Source organism: Cololabis saira, chromosome 8 (assembly GCF_033807715.1).
Source record: "Cololabis saira isolate AMF1-May2022 chromosome 8, fColSai1.1, whole genome shotgun sequence".
NCBI classification, from domain to species: Eukaryota; Metazoa; Chordata; class Actinopteri; order Beloniformes; family Belonidae; genus Cololabis; species Cololabis saira.
This window is the reverse complement of record NC_084594.1, coordinates 39,767,795-39,787,727: the sequence shown is the minus strand read 5'-3', so window position 1 is coordinate 39,787,727 and position 19,933 is coordinate 39,767,795. Positions and strand designations below refer to the sequence as shown.

Below are 19,933 nucleotides of genomic sequence, written 5' to 3'. Positions count from 1 at the left end.
AAGATTGAGAATGAGTCCCAAATCAGAAAACACTGAGACAACAAATAAAAAGCAGCAAAAAAGTAAATGGACAGGGAAGAATATTTTACTTTGGCTTTTACTTCTTTGCTTATAGCATGGACTCAAAATATTTGATGTTTTCCTCGCCAAAACGTGTATCCTCTTCTTCCTCACCCATGCCTTTATAACACGTGCAGAATCCAGATTTGCATTGTCTTGTTCACAACTGGATGGGCTCCCTTGACACAGATGTGGTTTTGAACGGAGGCTATACTGCTTTAAAATCTCAGAGAACTATTCTGCATTCATGCTGCCATCATAGAAGTGGGAATAAGTATTGCCACAGGCACTAATGCAGACCTATACCAAAGCCTTGCTTATAAGATTTGTCTGCACTTACAAAGTGTGTGTTACAATGTGTGAGCTCCCAGAATGGACCAAACGATGACGACTTTGGCATGATGATTGTCAACAGTAGTAAGGCATTTTTGTGAGAAGGTTTGCAGGAATGAACATGTGCTTAAGATCCATCAGACCAGGATGAAATTGGTGCAGGATGTCTCGAGAAGTAGCCGACAGCATCCCAGCTGAGTAGTTCAACAGCAGAGGACCGAGCAGCCATCAGCCAGTCAGCATAGACTTTGGCGATGAAGATGTGATGAGGATCACAGTAAAGGGGGACACAGGGATCAGGTTACACCATGAACGGAAGGGCTAACCAGATGCATCAGATCCTCCAAGAGTTCCAAGCTCTCACTAAGGGAGCAACTGAGATGGAGAAACTATTATTCACCCAGCACCATTCCATCCTACGGAAGAAGCTGGTGATTCTACACAGAGCAGAGTGTCACAAATGCACATGGAAAGAGACATCCAAAAAGCAAGCTGCATTTACAAGCAAATCCTCTGGGTTCACACTTTGTAAACAGCTTCTGAACCAAAAGCAGAGTGGATATCTGATTTGGTACAAGGAGGAAGTGAATCCGGCAGGAGGGTCCCCCCTTATGAGCCTGGTCCTGCTCAAGGTTTCTTCCATCCTAAAGGAGAGTTTTTCCTTGCCACTGTTTGACTTAAGGGTTTTCTCACACTAAGGGAGTTTTTTAATAAAATTGAGTCAAATTGAATTGAATAAACACCTACATAAGACCCTGAGCGATCCAAAAACAGAGCAAGAGCCAATGACTCCCGGACACAGAGCCAAATCGTCACCCAGTGTGGCCTTCAGTAGTTTAGAAACCCTATAAGGCATGGCAAGGGAAGTTTTATTGTATAGGTTTTCCCAATCACTAGCCCCCATTCAGCATATTTGAAGAGGAGCACAAGGTCTCTAGCACCTGAGATACCTTGAATCCTAGTAGACTCAAAGAACTCAAGTTGTTGGTAGGAATCAAAGTCTAGACTGGTAAGAAGTAGAGTGCCCAGAAAGATCTGCAGATTTAGATTTCTGAGTCCACGCTAAATTGGACTCAGAAATATTAGTCATCCCAGCAGATTTAAGAACCATTGATTAAATCTACTATGAAAAGGCCCACATTAGAGTCTGGCACCAGCTTACAAGGATAGCAGGTATGCAGCAAAAGGGAAGAAACCATTTCCATAGTGATGGCTAACTTGCAGCTGGGCTGGTGTCAGACTGGGTGCTTGAAGTTGATCTGGGTAGACAGCTTAAGTTCCCAGACCTCATTGCAATAACCTTGAGACAAGATATGGTGCTGACATCGGCCGCTGTAAAGCAGGAACTCCTAGTGGCATTCACACTTCACTGGGGGGACCCATCGAAGAGGCAAATGACCTGAAGTGGGAAAAGTACCAGGACATGTTGAAGTGGTGCAGGAAGGCAGCCTGGACAACAAGAGGCTTTGGTTGCCAGTCACTATGCAGGGTCCATAAACTGCTTGGGTGTATGATGTTAACAGACCGGAAAGACCCCATGACCTCAGGAGTTACTTTTGTTTAAATCTATGCTGCCCCGGCTTTCTCTGGTTTGTGGTTGTATTTAATCCCATCAAGGGAATGTAGTCAACAAACTGTGGATAACTGACAACAGTACTGATATTGTTGGTGTTTTATTAAAACTGACAAAAATATGAAGACTAAAAGAGGTCTGAAGTCAATCTGGGCTCTACACACTGAGGGAAAACACAAGAAAGTATTCCTTACCCACCTACACTTGAGAAATGGAAGATAAGAACTACCCAGTATTCACAATGTAATACAATGTAATTGCTGTTGTATAGAGGTTGCCATATAACACAAAATTATTTATATATGACATTAAAAGCAAGAAGTGAAAATAAATTATACAGTATTATGAGTTGTGGTTGAAGGAAGACCCATCGTGTTAATAAAGAAAATACCTTAACCATTTATGAAAATCAATAGCACTACTGTAGTATGATGTTCAGAATATGTATGACAGATCCAAAACATAGCAACAAGCAAGATTGGTCCTGATGCAGACTGGGCCTGTAAAAAATGACCATGCAACATAAACCGAAGGTACAAAGTACTTCAAGGCAAGATATCAATGAATGTATCAAATAACAAAATCCAAATACTGCAAGACATGCTGCTGTATATTTAATCGCTTTCCAGAGACCCAGAACATGACCCCTGAGCAATTATTACATAAACAATGGCAGGTAAAGACTCCCCTAGTGGGACCTGGCTAATGAGGGGGGGCCGTCCTGCCGAAGGCCAGCCGGGTAGAGCAGGAAAAGGGAGATCAGAAAGGGAGGATGTAGATCAGAGAGAGGAGAGGAACAGATATACTGTCAAAGGTACATAAGACAGAATATATTAGTATTAATTATCCGTGAGCAGAAGAACTAAGAGTTCTATGTACATATTCCTGATAGCTGGTTAGTTGGTGGACTACAGAGACAACTATATCAACAGGTGGAGACAGCAGAACCTGAGGTGGTCAGAGGGGGGGACTGCAGGGCAGCATGCAAAAGTATCTATGCAAAAGTTGGCAACCCTCTTTTTTTCTTAAACTCTATGTATGGTACGGAGCCCCTAAAGGGACACAGATTATTTTTTTTTAATTTTCTTTTTTAACACGCGCGCGCGTAAAACCTTTAAGTGAGCTCGTAAAGTTGTTTACATGAGCACGTAAAACGTTTATTTACTCACTAAAAAGTTTCAAGCGCTCTCGCAAAACTTATAAGTGAGCGCCTAAAAGTTGTTCTACGTGAGCGCGTAAAAACAAGTACATGGGAGTTTTGCTGGAACTGGAGACCAAACAGTTGCTCCTGCTCTCTTTATGAATGGAAATTACATTACAGGATTTAGCTGAGCTATATTTTAACCTGGGACTTCATTATAAGGACATTACCAGTTTGCTTGCAAGTAAACAACTTTACTTGCTCACTCAAAGGTTTTATGCGCGCACGTAAAGGTTTCACGCGCATGCGTAAAACTCATTATATAAAAAAAGAAAAAATCTGTTTCCCTTTAGGGGCTCCGTAGTATGGGCTCTATGTAAAAACAAACATCATTTGAGCATTGTGGGTCTAAGCATTAGGCAGTTACAACATCGGATGAATAAGTACATTGTATAATTTTATAACTACAAAAACAAACATCTTAAGGAAAAATTAGATTTTTAAAGCATAGCCACCTCATTTGGCAAAAACCAAACACAGCATTACAGAAAATGAGAGACTGGGAAAGTCATACAGGAAACCACTCCCTTAAGTTATTGCTGCTGAAGGTTTATGTTCATGAAGCTGAATCATGGGGACACTTATGACTAGTACCTAGTACCTACTCAGCGCGACTCGACTTGCCACGCCCCGGTTTTGGGCTTTTCCACTAGGGGTCTAACGTGCCGAGTTGATACTTTTTCTGTATCTATTCTGCCGAGGTTCTAAGCTGCTGAGTCGGCTGTATCTGACATCATCACACTACAGGCCACCGATTGGTCGGGGGGTTGGAGTCAGACGTTTGAGTCAGGAAGCGGGAATCAGCGAAAGAGCGTTTTGCGGCTTCTTCATTTTATTCAACCAGCAATGGCAGCGCAATAGTCTGTTTCTGATCCAACTCTGAGGTGCAGATGTTCATAAACCTGGGGCTGAGGAGAGAATTAAAAAGGGATCTAGACGGGCGATAAGGAACGACCAGATCCAACAGGAGCTCTGTCACTTCTCAGCCGCTCGCGGCTCCAGCTGACTTTTCAGCAGCGTTGAGACAATAAAACAAAAAAAAAGCGTTGCTGCTTTAAGCTTCTCTCACTCTCATTTTTTAACTTGATATTGAACACAAGCCACAGACCCAGCAGCACATATAACATCTCCTCCATGTTCTACATCTTGTGTTGTTGTCTTCTCCGTTTAGATCACACAATCAAATACGTCACAGCAGCTTTGCTCCAATCCCCCCTACTTCTCATCTGGGTGTCTCAAAACAAACGATGGCAAGGCGAGTGGAGGCGAGTCGAGTTGCGCTGAGTAGGTACTAGTGTAAAAGCGCCATTAGTAGTTAGCAGTACTAGGCAAATATAACCAAAACCAGTGCCTTTCACCATATGTATTTTTGTAATGCATAATACTATATACATAAGACTGTATGACTATTGAATATGACAGTAGCAAAGGACAGCAGTATTAGCCATCGCACTGCAATTCCTCCAGAAGTTGCTTTTTCTAGTTTGTTATACAAAAATAAAATCCCTTGATATGGTTTTATAAACCTGCCATTGAAATTCCAGTAAAGAGTGTCCCTTTATATTCATTCAAGATCTATTTTCAAATACAAACGCAAAGGTGTGCATTATGTGACATTTTAAGTAAAGGCATACTTACTTAACAGGTTCCCAGGATTCCCTTTCAAAGCCCCTGTGAATGGACTGAGCGATGGACGACTCCATCAGGTCTACGTATCGCACCACCAGCGGGGCATACAGGTCCTGCAGGTGTTTGTGGAACTTCCCATTGCACATGTTGTCTAAAAGATTGAAGCAGAGTTAAGAAATAAAATACAGGTCTGCTTGTGTGAAATTAATTCTTTAACATTTCAGGTAATATATGTTCAGCTATGATAAACATATACAGAGAAAGGTCATCTGCCTCAGGTGTGTTTGATGGGAGAGAAATTCTTCTCTTTGCTCACAAATTTCCTCATATGTACTTTTGCTGATATTTCACTGCTGCTTTTATTCATAAGCTAAAGGCTGGTAGGAAGTAGGAAGACAAAAATAGAAAGGGCCTGACCCACATGGCAATAATGAACAATGACAGAAGAGGTTGATGTTTTTGTCTCGTCATTAGCAGGTGTGACAGAGCTTTTCCACAATACAGTCAAAAAAAAAAGGTCAGGGTTTTAGGGTGTTTCTAAATCCAACTCTTCACACACACTGCCCCGAGTCTCCGCCAGCTCCCAACTGGTAAAAAGGCAACACTGACAAAGACCACAGGAGATAAAATGGAGACCAGAGTGTGCTAATGTGATGCCTCACGGCTCCATGCAGCGTGCTTGCCTCTCTCTGTTTTTCTCTCTCCCTCTGAGCATGTGTTTGTGTGTTTTTGTTTGTGTGTGTTGGCATTGGAATCAAGGTCGATCATACACAGTAGGTGCAATGTTTGTTGTGTTCCCCGACTGCCACGCTCCAAATTAGCCACTTGAGCGGCTGCTGTCCACTTGGATGTGTTGTGTCCAGAAGTGTGCTTGCAGGGCTCGCTGTGGCCCAGCTACCACAGTTTTAGACCTCATTAACTCCTCGTGTGGCAGTGCGACTTTGGCGCCTGTCTAGTACTACGGCTATTTACTGCTACATAAGTGCACCGCTGTGAGGCAACAGAGAGGATGACCTTCTGTGGTAAAGATGTCCCCGTGATGATACACTTTAGCACAGTGCTCTTGTTACTCTGTGTGGGCAGTGGGGGGGCCTACTGGCTCTCATGCTGACACTGTCACAGAGCTCCAGAATAATACTTTATTTGGGGAGGACAGGGTGGTCCTCTGGCTTCATGGCTTCCAGTGTAATGAATTACAGTCAAATTCTGGAAAAACTCTTCCAATCACTTTGAGAAGTATCAGAAATGCAATTGAGAAGATCGGTCTCCCTCTAATGTTATATCTCTGTTCAATCCAGTCTCACATAAAAACGTACCCTGCCTACGTTGGTCCAAAGTGCAAAAACGTAGAGGGGTTACAATAATAGCCCTTGAATTGTATAACTGTTACATTTTTTTCTATTTTTCTATTCGTTTTGCAACAACGAGCAAGCGAGTGATTATGTACATTCACTGAGTGAATATTATGAAAGTAAAATATATATTTCTCGCTAGAAATGTAATCAAAACGCATTTTTATGCAGAAACTAGCTCAAAATATTGATTTTTTTCACAAAAAAATGAGAAATGTCTGCCATGTTTTTTGGTGTCACGACCAGAATCTTGAAAGTCACGTGACTTGGACGCAATACGAATAGTCAGAAAAAATGTAACAATGTAACAATTCAAGGGCTATTATTGTAACCCCTCTACGTTTTTGCACTTTGGACCAACGTAGGCAGGGTACGTTTTTATGTGAGACTGGGTTGCCCTGTCAGCCTATACCTACATACGTATCTTAACACACCCTGACAAAAAGTTATAATCCACGTTTCTACTATTTATTTGGAATTATCAAGCCCCAACAATAAGGAAGGGACACTTATCCAAGCACAGGACATCAAGAGATGTAGCTTTTCCAGACTTTAAATATTACTAGTGTGATGGAAAATTAAGCCTTGGCCACTTTGATTAAACTAAAAATGCTGAGAGCATCAGAAATTAAGCCGTGGTTGATTAAGTTCACAGACTGGTAGTCTGTTCCAAAAAAGATTAACAACAACCTTAACAATGTTTTGTCCACCAGAATCCTAAGAATGAATCATCATTCTTATGTAATATTCATTTATGCCTTAAAAGAATTATGCTTCCTTTGTTTCAGTGTCATTTCTGCATGGAGACACCTGATCTATGTTCTGACCCTTTAGGATGCAACTGTTAAATTAAATCTAAAAAAATCTGGATCATCAAGTCTTGTTTTTGGTAACTTAGACACTCAGTTTCAGTCCAGAGATTCACTCATAGTTGAAAATGAGAGATTCATTCATAGTTGGAAAGAACATATTAAAGAGTGTATAATAGGCTTTTCCACAACAAATACTGACGGGCAACCCTTTGTTGTTAGACGAGACAATTGTGCCTCATATTAGACATGGGGCGATGACAGAATACCATCCTCATGTCTCATCATACTGTCCTCATTAGGGGCTAATTTTTTTGTACCTACAAGTCACACATTTTGCAAGAACCTATGTTATTTATTTTGAAACCATCAGATAAGATGGGTTGGTGCCTTAGGAAAAGTTTATTAAAGAAAGATACCATTTTACTTATATTTAATCATTTCTACGAGTTGGAGCAGCTAAAAATCAATTATATAGAGATAGAAGAGAAAACGGAGATGGAGACAAAAATAACTGATGCTGCTTGAGAGTGTTGAATATACTTTGACATGCTAGTGCTTGGCACACTGCCTGATTAAACTTCAAATGTTACATGGAATACATTATTTAAAGGTCAAGTTCAGAATCTTTCCTGAAATCTCCTCAGTGCAACAAGGGTAAAACAATGGATGTAAAGTTATTTCACAGACAGTCACAGACTTTAATTTCCCTTCAGCTGAGGTAAAAACTAATACCTGGTGTAACAGAGCAGTCAAATGCTTTAAAATACCTGCAACACCATGTTGTATCCTGCGCTCTATTTTACCCAAAGTGTCAACTTGTAAAACATGGATAATAATGTCATTACATGTAAATATGTTTGCATGCAATTAAATAAACTTTACAGTTATTTATAGTCCATCTTTTACAATTAAAAATTAAAAGTGCTTCACACAAATTGAATACATTTTTCTACATACATTTCAAATATATAAATATATTCAAATATAATATTCCTTTTAAAAATAAGTGTTTGTGGGTTTGTTTGTTTGTACCCTGTTAATTCCTACAGAAGTATTAATGGTGTCATTCATTTTTCCCACACCACTTCTGCCCTGAACAAAGTTTTGGTTCAATAAATAATTCATTATATATCATGTGTTTAATTGAGGTTCTGTATACCTCATTTTAAGACCTGGTAAGCATCAAATAACATAACAAAAAAAACTAAACAAATGTGTATTTCTTTTTCATATACCTGAAGCTGTACCGAGTGCATTGGCCAGTAAGTATAAATAGCCTACATGTCCTGTACAATGACACGGGTCAAACTGACAGAACAAGTGTGGAGCTGCTTGATGAATTACATTGTTTCTGTCACTTGTAGTCAACCAATCTACACCTTCAAATTAAAATGAATTAAGAAAATACCTATAATATTGTTAATGCTGGCCTTCATTATAGTTTTCTAATAATGGAGATTTACAGCTGTTATCGACTGTGAAACATCCCTCAAATGTCTCTGGAATCAGCCCCGTCAATGTGAGATGTGCTCTTAGCCTAGAGCGATTAAAAAAGCTGAACTGTGTGTATGTGTGTGTGTGTGTGTGTGTGTGTGTGTGTCTGTCTGGCTGAAGAAAATGGTCAAGTCCTGACGTTTGTTGCTGCAAGCCAGTCATCTCTCTTTAATGAAGTGCATGCAGTTGCCTGCAGGAACACCGTGGAGCTGTCTGTGGTCCTGTAAAGGATACACTTCACTGTTCACAAAGCGGACTCAATCTGCAGGGTGCTAATTGTCCCTGGGGAATGCTTCCCCTTTTCATTTTGTCAGTCGGGAGTCAAGGAGAAGGGAAAGCAGGGTCCACTTATTTGTTTGAACTGAGATGACTGCAAATAGCTTGTTATGCTCACTTGTTAGTGTCATCAAATTGGCCTGCCTCTGATCTGCTTCGCATTGTCAGCAGTGTGAAAGTAGCAACTGAAGTGCATAGCAATGGACGTAGTTACGCCAGACAGCAGTAAAAGGAAACTTCACGGTGCTGGCAATAATACACTGCACTGAAAAGAAAGAAACAAATAAATGACCCCAACACAGACTCATTGTCTGCTCCAAAAAATCTGGCATGTTTTGACATCTGTTGCAATGAATAGCCACGACAACCGAAAAGTTGTTTGCATATGGGAGATGTGAGCTTCCTAGTAATTCCTCAAATACACCCTAATGCACTAAATCCAGAAAGGCAGTAGAAGAGACATTTAGAAAATATATAGGGCAAAGTAGAATGCAGGGAAGGAGAAGTACATTCAAACACATTATTCTCCCAATTTTCATGGGGAATGTGAAATCTCTGGTTAATAAAATGGAAAAACTCGGAGAACAGATGGAGACAAGTGAAAACTGTTAGGACTTTAGTACTATGTGAGTTTAATACCTCCCTATCTGGCTTTTAGACTATACACGCAGATAGAACCTGTAAACAGAGCTGTGAAAGTAATGGTGGAGGGAATGCAGTGCTTATCAACAACAGATGTTTAGTACTCGTATTATTTTATTTTTATCGTATATTTTTTATTATATATTACTGAGGGAAGGATTCAAAGTATTGGAGTTAATAGCTAGTCAAACCTCCTTTGGCAGCCATGACTTCCACCCATCCCTTTCAGTACGGGACTGTCTCAGAAAATTAGAATATTGTGATAAAGTCCTTTATTTTCTGTAATGCAAAAATGTCATACATTCTGGATTCATTACAAATCAACTGAAATATTGCAAGCCTTTTATTATTCTAATATTGCTGATCATGGCTTACAGCTTAAGAAAACTCAAATATCCTATCTCAAAAAATTTGAATATTCTGGGAATCTTAATCTTAAACTGTAAACCATAATCAGCAATATTAAAATAATAAAAGGCTTGCAATATTTCAGTTGATTTGTAATGAATCCAGAATGTATGACATTTTTGTTTTTTAATTGCATTACAGAAAATAAAGAACTTTATCACAATATTCTAATTTTCTGAGACATTCCTGTATATGTGGATCAGATCTGAAGAAGATGGGATTTTGGACCATTCCTCTTCCCACAATTACTTCAGTTTAGACACATTTGTAGGATGTCTAGGTTTGAGTGGACCATTCCAGAAGCTGGATTTTCTTTTTCTGAAGTTATTCTGTGGTGTATTTACTTTCATGCTTTTGGTCATTGTCCTGCTGCATCATGGACTCTCTAGCTTCAGCTACTGTATCATCACCCTGACATTATCCTGGAAGATCTTTTGATAGGGGAAACATGGTGGGTTAGTGGTTATTACTGTTACCTCACAGTCAATAGGTCCCTGGTTCAACTCCCATCAAGGGTTTTTCTGGGTGGAGTTTATTTGTTCTCCCTGTGGTTGCGTTAACTCTGGTTACTCCAGCTTTCTATCACAGTCCAAAAAAATGTACAGTATGCCAGGTTATGTGGCAGTTCCAAGTCCCGTGACAGAGTGCTGGTCAGTCCAACCAGTATCCTGCCTTTTGCTTGAGGAGACCTGGCACCTGTGACCCTGAACAAGGATGAGCGGGTATTGATAATCCATGAAAATAGGAATTCAGTTTTCCCTTACTTAGTAAAAGCAGTCCAGGCCATTTATCTAGCAAAGCAAATCCATCACAACACGAGTTTTTGTTCTTGGTATACTGTGTCCTTTTTAAACTGTACAGTCAAAATACATTTTCTTAGTAGATTTTCAGATTGCCAAGGGGCTTTTTGGATAACTTCTGTAAGGTAAATATGTCATGATTAGAGATATTCCCAGTTCCCAATATGTCTTCAAGGGCTTTAGTGCGGACTCATGGCTGGGTTCCCACTTCTAGGAAGAGGAGCCACAGTAGTGAACAGTTTCGATTCAAAAAATGATTTGTCTAAAAGTATGACTTTGTATTCCTTTCCTATCTTATGCAGATCAAATACTCGATTGTATCATCTTCTGAGAGCTTCACATCAGATGATACTTCTTATGGACGGGAAAGTTATAATGTCGGAGTGTCTTTTATCAATCAGTGTCACTCTAACCCACACCTTTATGTTCATTTCACAAATTGGACTCCAGATCTGCAAACTACTGACTCCAGTGGCTGGGTTCACTAATTTTTACCACCATTACTGTGAATGTTAATGAGTGTGCACACTAGAGTTGTCCCGATCCGATCACGTGATCGGAAATCGGAGCCGATCACGTGATTGCAGACTCGATCCGGACTCGGACGTTATGAGCCGATCAGGAATCGGATATATATATCAGGGTTTCCGTTGTCCGGTAATTGCCAGACTTTGTCCGGTAAAATATGCCGAAGTCCGGTATTTTATAATCTCTCCGGACAAAATGTCCGGTGAAAATACTCACGGGCGCCGACATCCACGTGTGCGTTGATTTATGGTCCCGCGTCGCACCGACGCAGAGTCTACAGCGTAGGGTTCGCGGCGACGCGCACCCTACGCCAGACCCTACGTTGAAGGCTCTGCGTTGGTGTGACGCGGGACCATAAATCAACGCACACGTGGAGTAGTGGGCTCGGAGCGGCAGCCATACACCGCATGCGCGGAGAGCACCACATGCGCGCAGAGCACGCCTGTTTGTTTTGAAGCTGAAGCAGCCCTATGCTATCATGTCTGTTGTGTGGAATTACTTCAGAGTGAACGAGGAGAACAATGCTGTCGCAAACTGTAAGATTTGTCAAATGGGGATTTCGAGGGGTGGCAAGGACAAAGCTGCTTTTATTTTATTATTAATTGTTTGATTGTTCTAATGTTTGATTGTTCTTTTTTTTTTCTTTTTTTTTTCCCTTGTCTGCACACATATTAATGATTGATACCATGACGGTAGAAACCAAAAGTATATATATGTGCATTATTACTATATTTAATATATATACATATATATACCGCATACATATGCGTACACATACATAAATATACACATACAAACCCAGTGATTTTTTTTTTTTTTTGGGTGGGGGGGGGGGGGGGGGATGGGGGGGCACACGGAAACACACGGAAACACACGTCAAGCACTGGAAATCTGCAACAAAAAACCACAAACAAAGCACGAAACCGGCACGGAGCCAACCAAAACAATAACAGCAATCGACCTAAATCTTGAGATCTGATTGCAGTCTGAGCTAAGCTACCGCTACCGCTACCTAAACCCAAAAACTAGAGAGCCAGCATGCAGGTGAACAAGCCAGTGTGTATGTCTATGTGTGTGTGTGTGTGTGTATATGATCATGTGTGTGTGTGTGTGTGTGTGTGTATATGCGTGTGACTAAGTGACTATGTGTGTGTGTGTGTGTGTGTGTGTGTGTGTGTGTGTGTGTGTGTGTGTGTGTGTGTGTGGTGTGTGTGTGTGTGTGTGTGTGTGTAATAAACCAAACAAAGTTCCACCTGAAGTGTATCTATAGTGGGGGAGGGGGGGGAGCAACCCCGCCACCCGCGAGACCAGAGGCCGACACGGAAGAGCCCGGAACCCAGGCCACCGGCAACCCCACAGAGGGGAGAAGTAGGAGGGAGGCAACCCACCGCCTGCGAGGCCCCCCCCCCCCCCCCGGCGGCGGCCGAGGGGGCCCGCGGGCGGGGCCCCCACAGCGCGGGAAGAAGCAGCCAGGGATCCCGCGGCGGCGGACCGCGACCCAGGCAATCCCCGGCCACCCGGTCCGGGCCGGACACGTGGCCAGGAGGCCCTCACCCTTCAGGCCAACAAACCCCCACCCGGCAGGGGGCCAGCCTGCCCGGAGAGACAGAGTCGCCCCGGCCGCCGACGCGGGAAGGCGCACCCGCCCCCCACGAAGTGGCCATCCAAGACCAGAGGGGCGCCCCGCCGCAGAGGCAGCGGGGGGGACCGGAGACGGGCCCGGAGAGAGGGAACCCCCCAACAAGGCGACACCCGTGCAGGCCCGACAACGGAGGGCCCCAGACCCAGGCATCCCATTCATTCATCCATTCACCTATCCGATATCTATACTAATAATAATATGATATACTATACATAATAATAATACTAATAATACTACTACTAATAATAATAATAATAATAATAACCATCTTTGTATAATATAATAATGATAAATTATTAAGTTTTGATGTCCTGCCAATGGAGGCCCGAATCCTCCATGGCAGGACCCTTCCATACCGCATTCTCACCGACACAGACACACAATCACGCACCGTTTCCCCCTCCCCGGAGGGGTCCAGCACCGCCAGAAGGCGCCCCAGGCTGCACGGCGAGCCCCGCCAGGCCCGGGTATCCCGACCCACCTATCCCAGGCCGATGAGGGAACGCGGGTGATGTGGGACCCCCTCCCGCCCCTGGTGTTGAGTGCATGTGATTAATGCCATAAAAACAGGGAGGGGGGAGGGCCAAGTATCGATTTGACACCGACCCCCCCCCCCTCCCGAACTACGTGTCCTTGTCAAATGTATTTATTAAGTGTTGAATGTGCAGTGTCTATTTTGCTGTTAAAACCGTGAGGCGGGGAGTGCCGGGCCACGCAGGACAATGCCCCTCACGACCCGGACCCCCCGCCCTTCGCCTATGTGCGTATGAATCGTGTAGGGGGGCAAGGAGGGGGAGCGGAGGTTTGATTGTTCTAATGTTGCACTAGTAGTTGTTCTACTTCTAATGTGAAGAAAAAATTTTTATACTGACTTAAGAATGTTCAAGCTGCCTACCTCCTATGTGCTCAGTTTACAGTACACATGTTAAAATATAATAAAAGGGTCATCCTGCATAATTTTCTTTTCTCTTCTTCATTTTTTATTGTTTTATAAAAGTATCGGATCGGGACTCAGTATCGGCAAGTCCTCAAAATCAAAGGACTCGGACTCGGGGGCAAAAAAACCTGATTGGGACATCCCTAGTGCACACTTAAAAGACAAAAATGATGATTGTGTGTTTTCATCTTTAGCACATTGTGCAAGCAAAGCAAAAAACAACATGCTTCCTGGAAATATTCAAAAATAGTTTTTTAACAGAGATGGGGATTATAATTTGAGAGGGGAAAACTATTTAAAACATCTTTGTGTCCGCACAACACTCAAAACATTGACTATTTCCATATGTGGAGTGAAGTTGTGGAACAGTTTGGGTGCGGAGCTTAAGCAATGTCCAAGCATGAGCCGGTTCAAACAGCGGTACAAAAAGATGGTTTTCACAGGGTACAGGGAGGATGAACGGCTTTAACAATCACCTGGTGTTTCCACACATCATTTAACATTTGTTTACTCACATTATTAATTTTCTTTGTTTGTAAATATGTACATATGTAATGTAAATATGTAATATGATATTGAAATCAACTAAGGATTGTAATTTCTGAGAAGGGAGAAGGGGTAGGATTAAATAAACACATGCTTCTTTCTACTCCTTTTCGGACATGGTAACATTGTTTTATTTTATTTACTATTTTGACTTGTGTGTTATTTTTATGTTTTCCCATGTTCGCAATAAAGCTTTCATTCATTCATTCATTCATTCATTCATTCATTCATTCATTCATTCATTCATTCATTCATTGTGATCATCTATTTTTGTTACTTAGATAGCAAATGGCAAATTAATTTAGAAAATCCAGTAGTACCAGGGATTAGCTTCCTTTATCAAGCTTTCACTCACAGTCCATCCTCAGGAAGTCGTTGAGCAGCTGGAATAGTGGGAAGCTGTCCCAGCTGTCTGGGGGCTGCACCTCCAGGGCTGCATCCATGTCAGCTGAATAAAGGCAGAGGAAGGTCTCGGCGTGCTCCACCATCAGGTCCGACCACCACGCAAAGGCCTTCAAATAGAGTGGAAGATGGAGAGAGAAAGAGAGAGAGAGGTAGAAGAATGCAAGGGGTGTATGAGTCAAATAGTTGAAAATCAAAGAAAGACAATAAATAAGAAAAAAGGAGAAGGTACATACTGTTCAAGCTCTTCTCAGTACACGTGTCAAAAATTATTCATACTTAAGAGTTGAAAAGATATTGTATAGGCTGAGAATACCACAGCGCTGATCTATTGTAGAAAGTCTCAGTTTGCTCCTTCACTCTTTGTTGCATGAAATCAAGTTGTTGCCTTAACGACTTCATGTGTGATCTCTCGGGGGTATGGGGCTTCTTCACAACTTGAGACTGAAACAACGGCGCTTAGGCACGAAAAATGACTTGCCTTTCTTTTGGCCCAGTGTGGAAACAGCAGCAGCTCCTTGACAGGCATGGCAGGGAGCTACTTAAACACTCGCCCACAGCTCCTTCACTGAGTCAATCAGAAGAAAGGAGCTGGTGAGCTGTGCTGCACTCATATTTCCCTGTCGAATAAACGCAGTGGAGTGAATGTTTGCGACCATGTCACTCTCATGCATGTCAAAACACACTTTTCTCCATGCACCCCTACTTTTGCTGGGCCTCTTAAGAGGGACTTCCGAGGATCTACAGTGTTTGTTCATTCACAACAAGTTGTCAACACTGTAATGTGATTATACGAATTGGCTTTCATGGCGGTGGAGGTGGTTGGTTGACTTGGGGATTCATGCACTTGCCATAACAACTCTCAGCAGCAGATGTTTGGTGTGGGGAAGTTGGGAAGAAGGGCAAATTCACTCAGTGCCACTCATGTAATAACATCAAAAATGCAGGAGCATGCTCTTAATTTGCATGTGTTTCATATGTTATCAGTTCTTTTGTGATTGATAACCAAGATCACACCCACATCAACTTGATCATATTTGAATTTCATTTCTTTGCAGTCAGTACACACTTTCCCATAAATACAGTATGTGTTTTGCATTCAGGCCTGCAACTCATAACACAAAAGTTAGATCGGTAAGGCTTTTATTACGTTGTAATGTCTCTCAACACTTTCTGACTTTGAATATATTATGTGATGACGCTTTTGGGATGTTCTTTTGTCCCTCTTTCTGTAAACAGGTCGTTCTGTTTTTGACACTTGTATCAGGACTCAGGACAGTCAGGACTGCAGGCAGGCCAGATCACTTCCTGTACCTTCTTATTTTTCTTCCTCTGCCATGTGTTTGCAATTAATTCAGAATGTGCTTTCCTGTTGTGTTCATGCAGCGACATCTCCTGGAACACAGGTGGTCTTGATGGGATCATATTTTGTTCTAAAATCTCAGTGTACTTTTCTGCAAGAATGCTGCCATCACCGGATATTCCTTTACCTCTTTGGTCCACAGCACACAGAGCCTTCTGTGGGATGGTCCACCCCAGCCATCTCCAAGCCCAGAAATGTCAATGTTAGGCCAAGCTTTAGCCAATCCTTATGTCAAGCCAAGCCTTATGTCAATGTTTGACATAAGGCTTCTTTTTCAAAAGAAGAGTTTTAAGTGGCATTTGTGAGTGTAGCTCTGCGTTGTGGTTCTGGACAAATGTTTCTGACATTAAACCTTCGTCAATGCAGTTATATAAACTATTGACAAATGAGGATGCAGTGTCATCTCAGGAATAAGAGTTTAGACTTGCACCGTTCACCCAACTGTGGAGATCAACAACTAATATTTTGTGGGTTTTTTTCCATGCCATGTAGGTAGACTCAGATTTTACATAGCCTACCACAGATCGCTTGAGAAGAACTTTTATGAATGGGTCACAATCTCTTGATGCCACGTTAGACTACGCAAAAATCACTTTACTAAAAAAAAGGTCTAAGTAAACATAAATATTTTGGGGACCTGGGTCCTCATTTATAAAGCTTGCTTGCACACAAAACAGGGCTTGAAAGATGCGCACGCCACCTTCTACGCAAATGTTGGGATTTAAAAAAAAAAAGCTAACCGAAAAATCTGCTGATCGTGTCCCTCTGTGTTTGAAGCACAGCGTCAGTCAGGAACCTCCTCGTCACCCACCGCGAGAACTGGAGAGTGACTGAGGACAGAACAAATGAGTGCCGGGCCACTCTACGGAGCCCCTAAAGGGACTCAGATTTTTTTTATATATATAGTGAGTTTTACGGGCGCGTGGAACCTTTACGCGCGGGCGTAAGCCTAAATTATGGTTCCGCGTTAAATCGATGCAGAGCCTACGCCGTAGGGTACGCGGCGACGCGCACCTACGCCATAGGCTCTGCGTTGGTGTGACGCGGAACCATAAATCAGCCTTAAAGGTTTCACGCGCGCACGTAAAACTCATTATATACAGTATAAAAAAAATCTGTGTCCCTTTAGGTACCTCTTGGCCTCCAACTTCAAATCACACCACTTCTTTTTTTTTCTGCAACAGATCTGTCCGTGGCACTCGCAGCGTTTAGCGCAGCAACGACGTGCTGCCACTCACTCGCTTTATTTTATACTATTTATATACTATTTATACTTTTACTGTGACCACCAAATTCTCTCATTTTCCTGTCCTCCACCTCATCCACAACATCTTGATCTCAGTCTCCGTGAAATTTAGTGGCACGGTGGCTCGATACGTCTCATTCATCCTGACGCGCAGCAGAAACAGACTGCAGGAAGCCGCTGCACATGCTCAGCAGACTCATTTATATGCAAATACAATCATCATGTACTTTGCATTGCCCATTTACGGTAGAAAGTGGGCGTGTAGAGGGCGGGGTATGAGGCGAATTCACCTGCACAACCTTCCAGCTGGACCGTGATTTATAAAGCGAACATTGCGTGCAGATGTGCGTGCACACGGTTTTATAAACACAGATTTTTTTGTGCGCACGCCATTTTCGGCTTTTGGGCGGACGTGCACTTTTAGTATGAATCTTACACACTCTTTTATAAATGAGGCCCCTGTTCTGTGTTTTTCATAAAGCAATAGTCTTCAGAGGTTTGTGGGGATTACTTTTTGTAACTTTTATTTAACAAGAACATTTCTATAAAGTCAATATTGTAGTGAGAGTAGAGAGTAAGCTAAACTGGTGATTACATGAGACAATGAATGAGGCTTGTAAATATGAGGGGAAAAAATAAACAGCATTAGAGCCTGTCACTTACAAACCACTTAAAACGTCTTCATTGGAATTTTAATAATCCTTAATTCTGGATCTTTTCAGGTTATGAATTGACAAAAATAAGAAGAAAGCATTTGAAATGACAGAATAAGTTATCTAATATAATTTTTACACCAATGTGCTGACATTATTTGAGCAGAATAATGAGTTTCACATAAATGCAAGACAAGTGATCATTATCAGTGATCACAGCGGAGATCTTACATTCTTTTCAGAGGCTTCAAGGTAAGTAAAGATGGTCCATCACCTTCTTGAAGCCTACACAATGAACTTGTAATGATAATGATACAGGACTATGCAAACGTAGGTACCCCCTCTTTCAATCCTGTTTTTTTTTCTTGTGTGTGTATGTGTGTGTTTACAAACATAATCAAAAATCCTCGGATCATAGTCAGGATAAGGCAAATGCAACCTCCGACATAGTGCAACAAACGACTTTTTTTCACCAAGCCACAATGTATTTATGTAAACAAAAATTAGGCCTAAAGGAAGAATCAAAGTGCCATCTTCCTGCTTCCAAAGGATTTAAGTCTGAATCGTCAATCAATCTTCTCAGGAGTGGATCAAATTTAACTCAAGGCCAGTCCGTGCAATGGTCAGATGAAGAAACAACAACAAAAACTAAACAAAGGAACAACAAAGTTTAATCTTTGGGCTGACAGGTCTCACTGTGCTTTTTAAATGTTCAAGTTCCTGACATGACAATTTGAAGAAGACTGGTAGTATGATTTGTTTGACAGCATTGCTCGGAGAAAACCTCGCCTCTCTAAACCGAACATGGAGGCACTAAAAGGCCTCTGCAAATACTAAAAGAGACCTGGGATGATGTCGTATGGACAGATGAGACCAAAGTGGCCATGTTTGGCAAAAGCCAAACTCAATATTTCAGCAGACACTCTCATACCTGCTGTTAAGCCTACCGGTGGAGCATTGCGGTGATAATTCAGTTGGTTTCCAGTCACATGACTTCAGTACCTTGCACTCACTCAGTCAACCAACTCCTCGGTATAGCAGAAAAATATACCTGTATGTGGTAATCTGTGTGAGATCTAAAATCAAATTGAAGCTGTCTTTTGTAATATGACAATGACCTGAAGTAAGGTATTAGACACTTCTACAGAAAGTCCTTAACCTCAACCTAATTGAAATCCTGAGGCAGGACCTCAAGAAAGCTGTGGGCAAGTAAATGCTCAAAAACCTCTATGAACTGAAGCAACGTTGCAAAAAAAATAATGGACTGAAATTCTTCTACAAGGAACTGATCTTGTCTTATAGTCTTGTTTGTCTGAGGCTGCATTTGTATAAACTTAAAAAAAAATGTTTGGTTTGTTTAAACAGAAAAAACAGGATAAAAAGGGAAGTACTAACTTTGACTGTAGATGACTGAAAAAAAATACTGGTCAGCATTGTAGGGGATGACTTGGAAAAACTCCTAGATATCAACCAAAAATAATCACAAGTCTGAAATTTGCTTTCTCAGAAAAAAAAAAGGTAATTTTCAAAAAAAGTGGTTGACTAGGAGCTTGTGAATGCTTTTCAACAACAAAGGCAAAACTGTTGGTAGCGAAAAGCTAACAAACAGTACCACGGGCCCTTGGTTGGGAGTTCTGAGTTATAGTTGAGAGGTCAAACATTGACCTCTCCAAACATAACTCAGTGCATGCACAGAATCTATCCCAGGGATAGAGTCGGGGGAGGAGCATATGACACAAAAACATCACATACCTCTTTTCCCTGTGCAAAAGATTCGCCGCAAACCAATTAAGTAATTGAAGTAAAAAGCAGAGAGGAGTTAAATAAGTTTCATTTTAGGTTAAATGATACAGAGACAAAAGACAAGTAGAAAAACTCAAAGTGGAATTGGTCATCTGTTGCAGATCCTTGCACAGGTACTTATTCACTCTGGAAGCCTTTTCATTAATCCCTCTCACTCCTCAATGTGCTGGTTAACTTACCGTACTGTTTTGTGAAGTTATAAAAAAAGTTGTAGCAAGGGCAGGCTTTTTTTT

General features: G+C 41.7%; 1 protein-coding gene across 1 annotated transcript in view; it reads right to left on the bottom strand.

The window, feature by feature from the left end:
* The window catches only part of cadpsa (Ca2+-dependent activator protein for secretion a), a 223,723-nt gene that overhangs the window by 67,477 nt on the left and 136,313 nt on the right, over nucleotides 1-19,933 (bottom strand). Inside the window, exons 18-19 of the mRNA XM_061727983.1 lie at nucleotides 14,589-14,745; nucleotides 4,806-4,947 (exon numbers count right to left, since the gene is read on the bottom strand). Of these exons, the coding sequence (XP_061583967.1) occupies nucleotides 4,806-4,947; nucleotides 14,589-14,745 (299 nt within the window). The remainder of the gene's footprint in view (nucleotides 1-4,805; nucleotides 4,948-14,588; nucleotides 14,746-19,933) is intronic.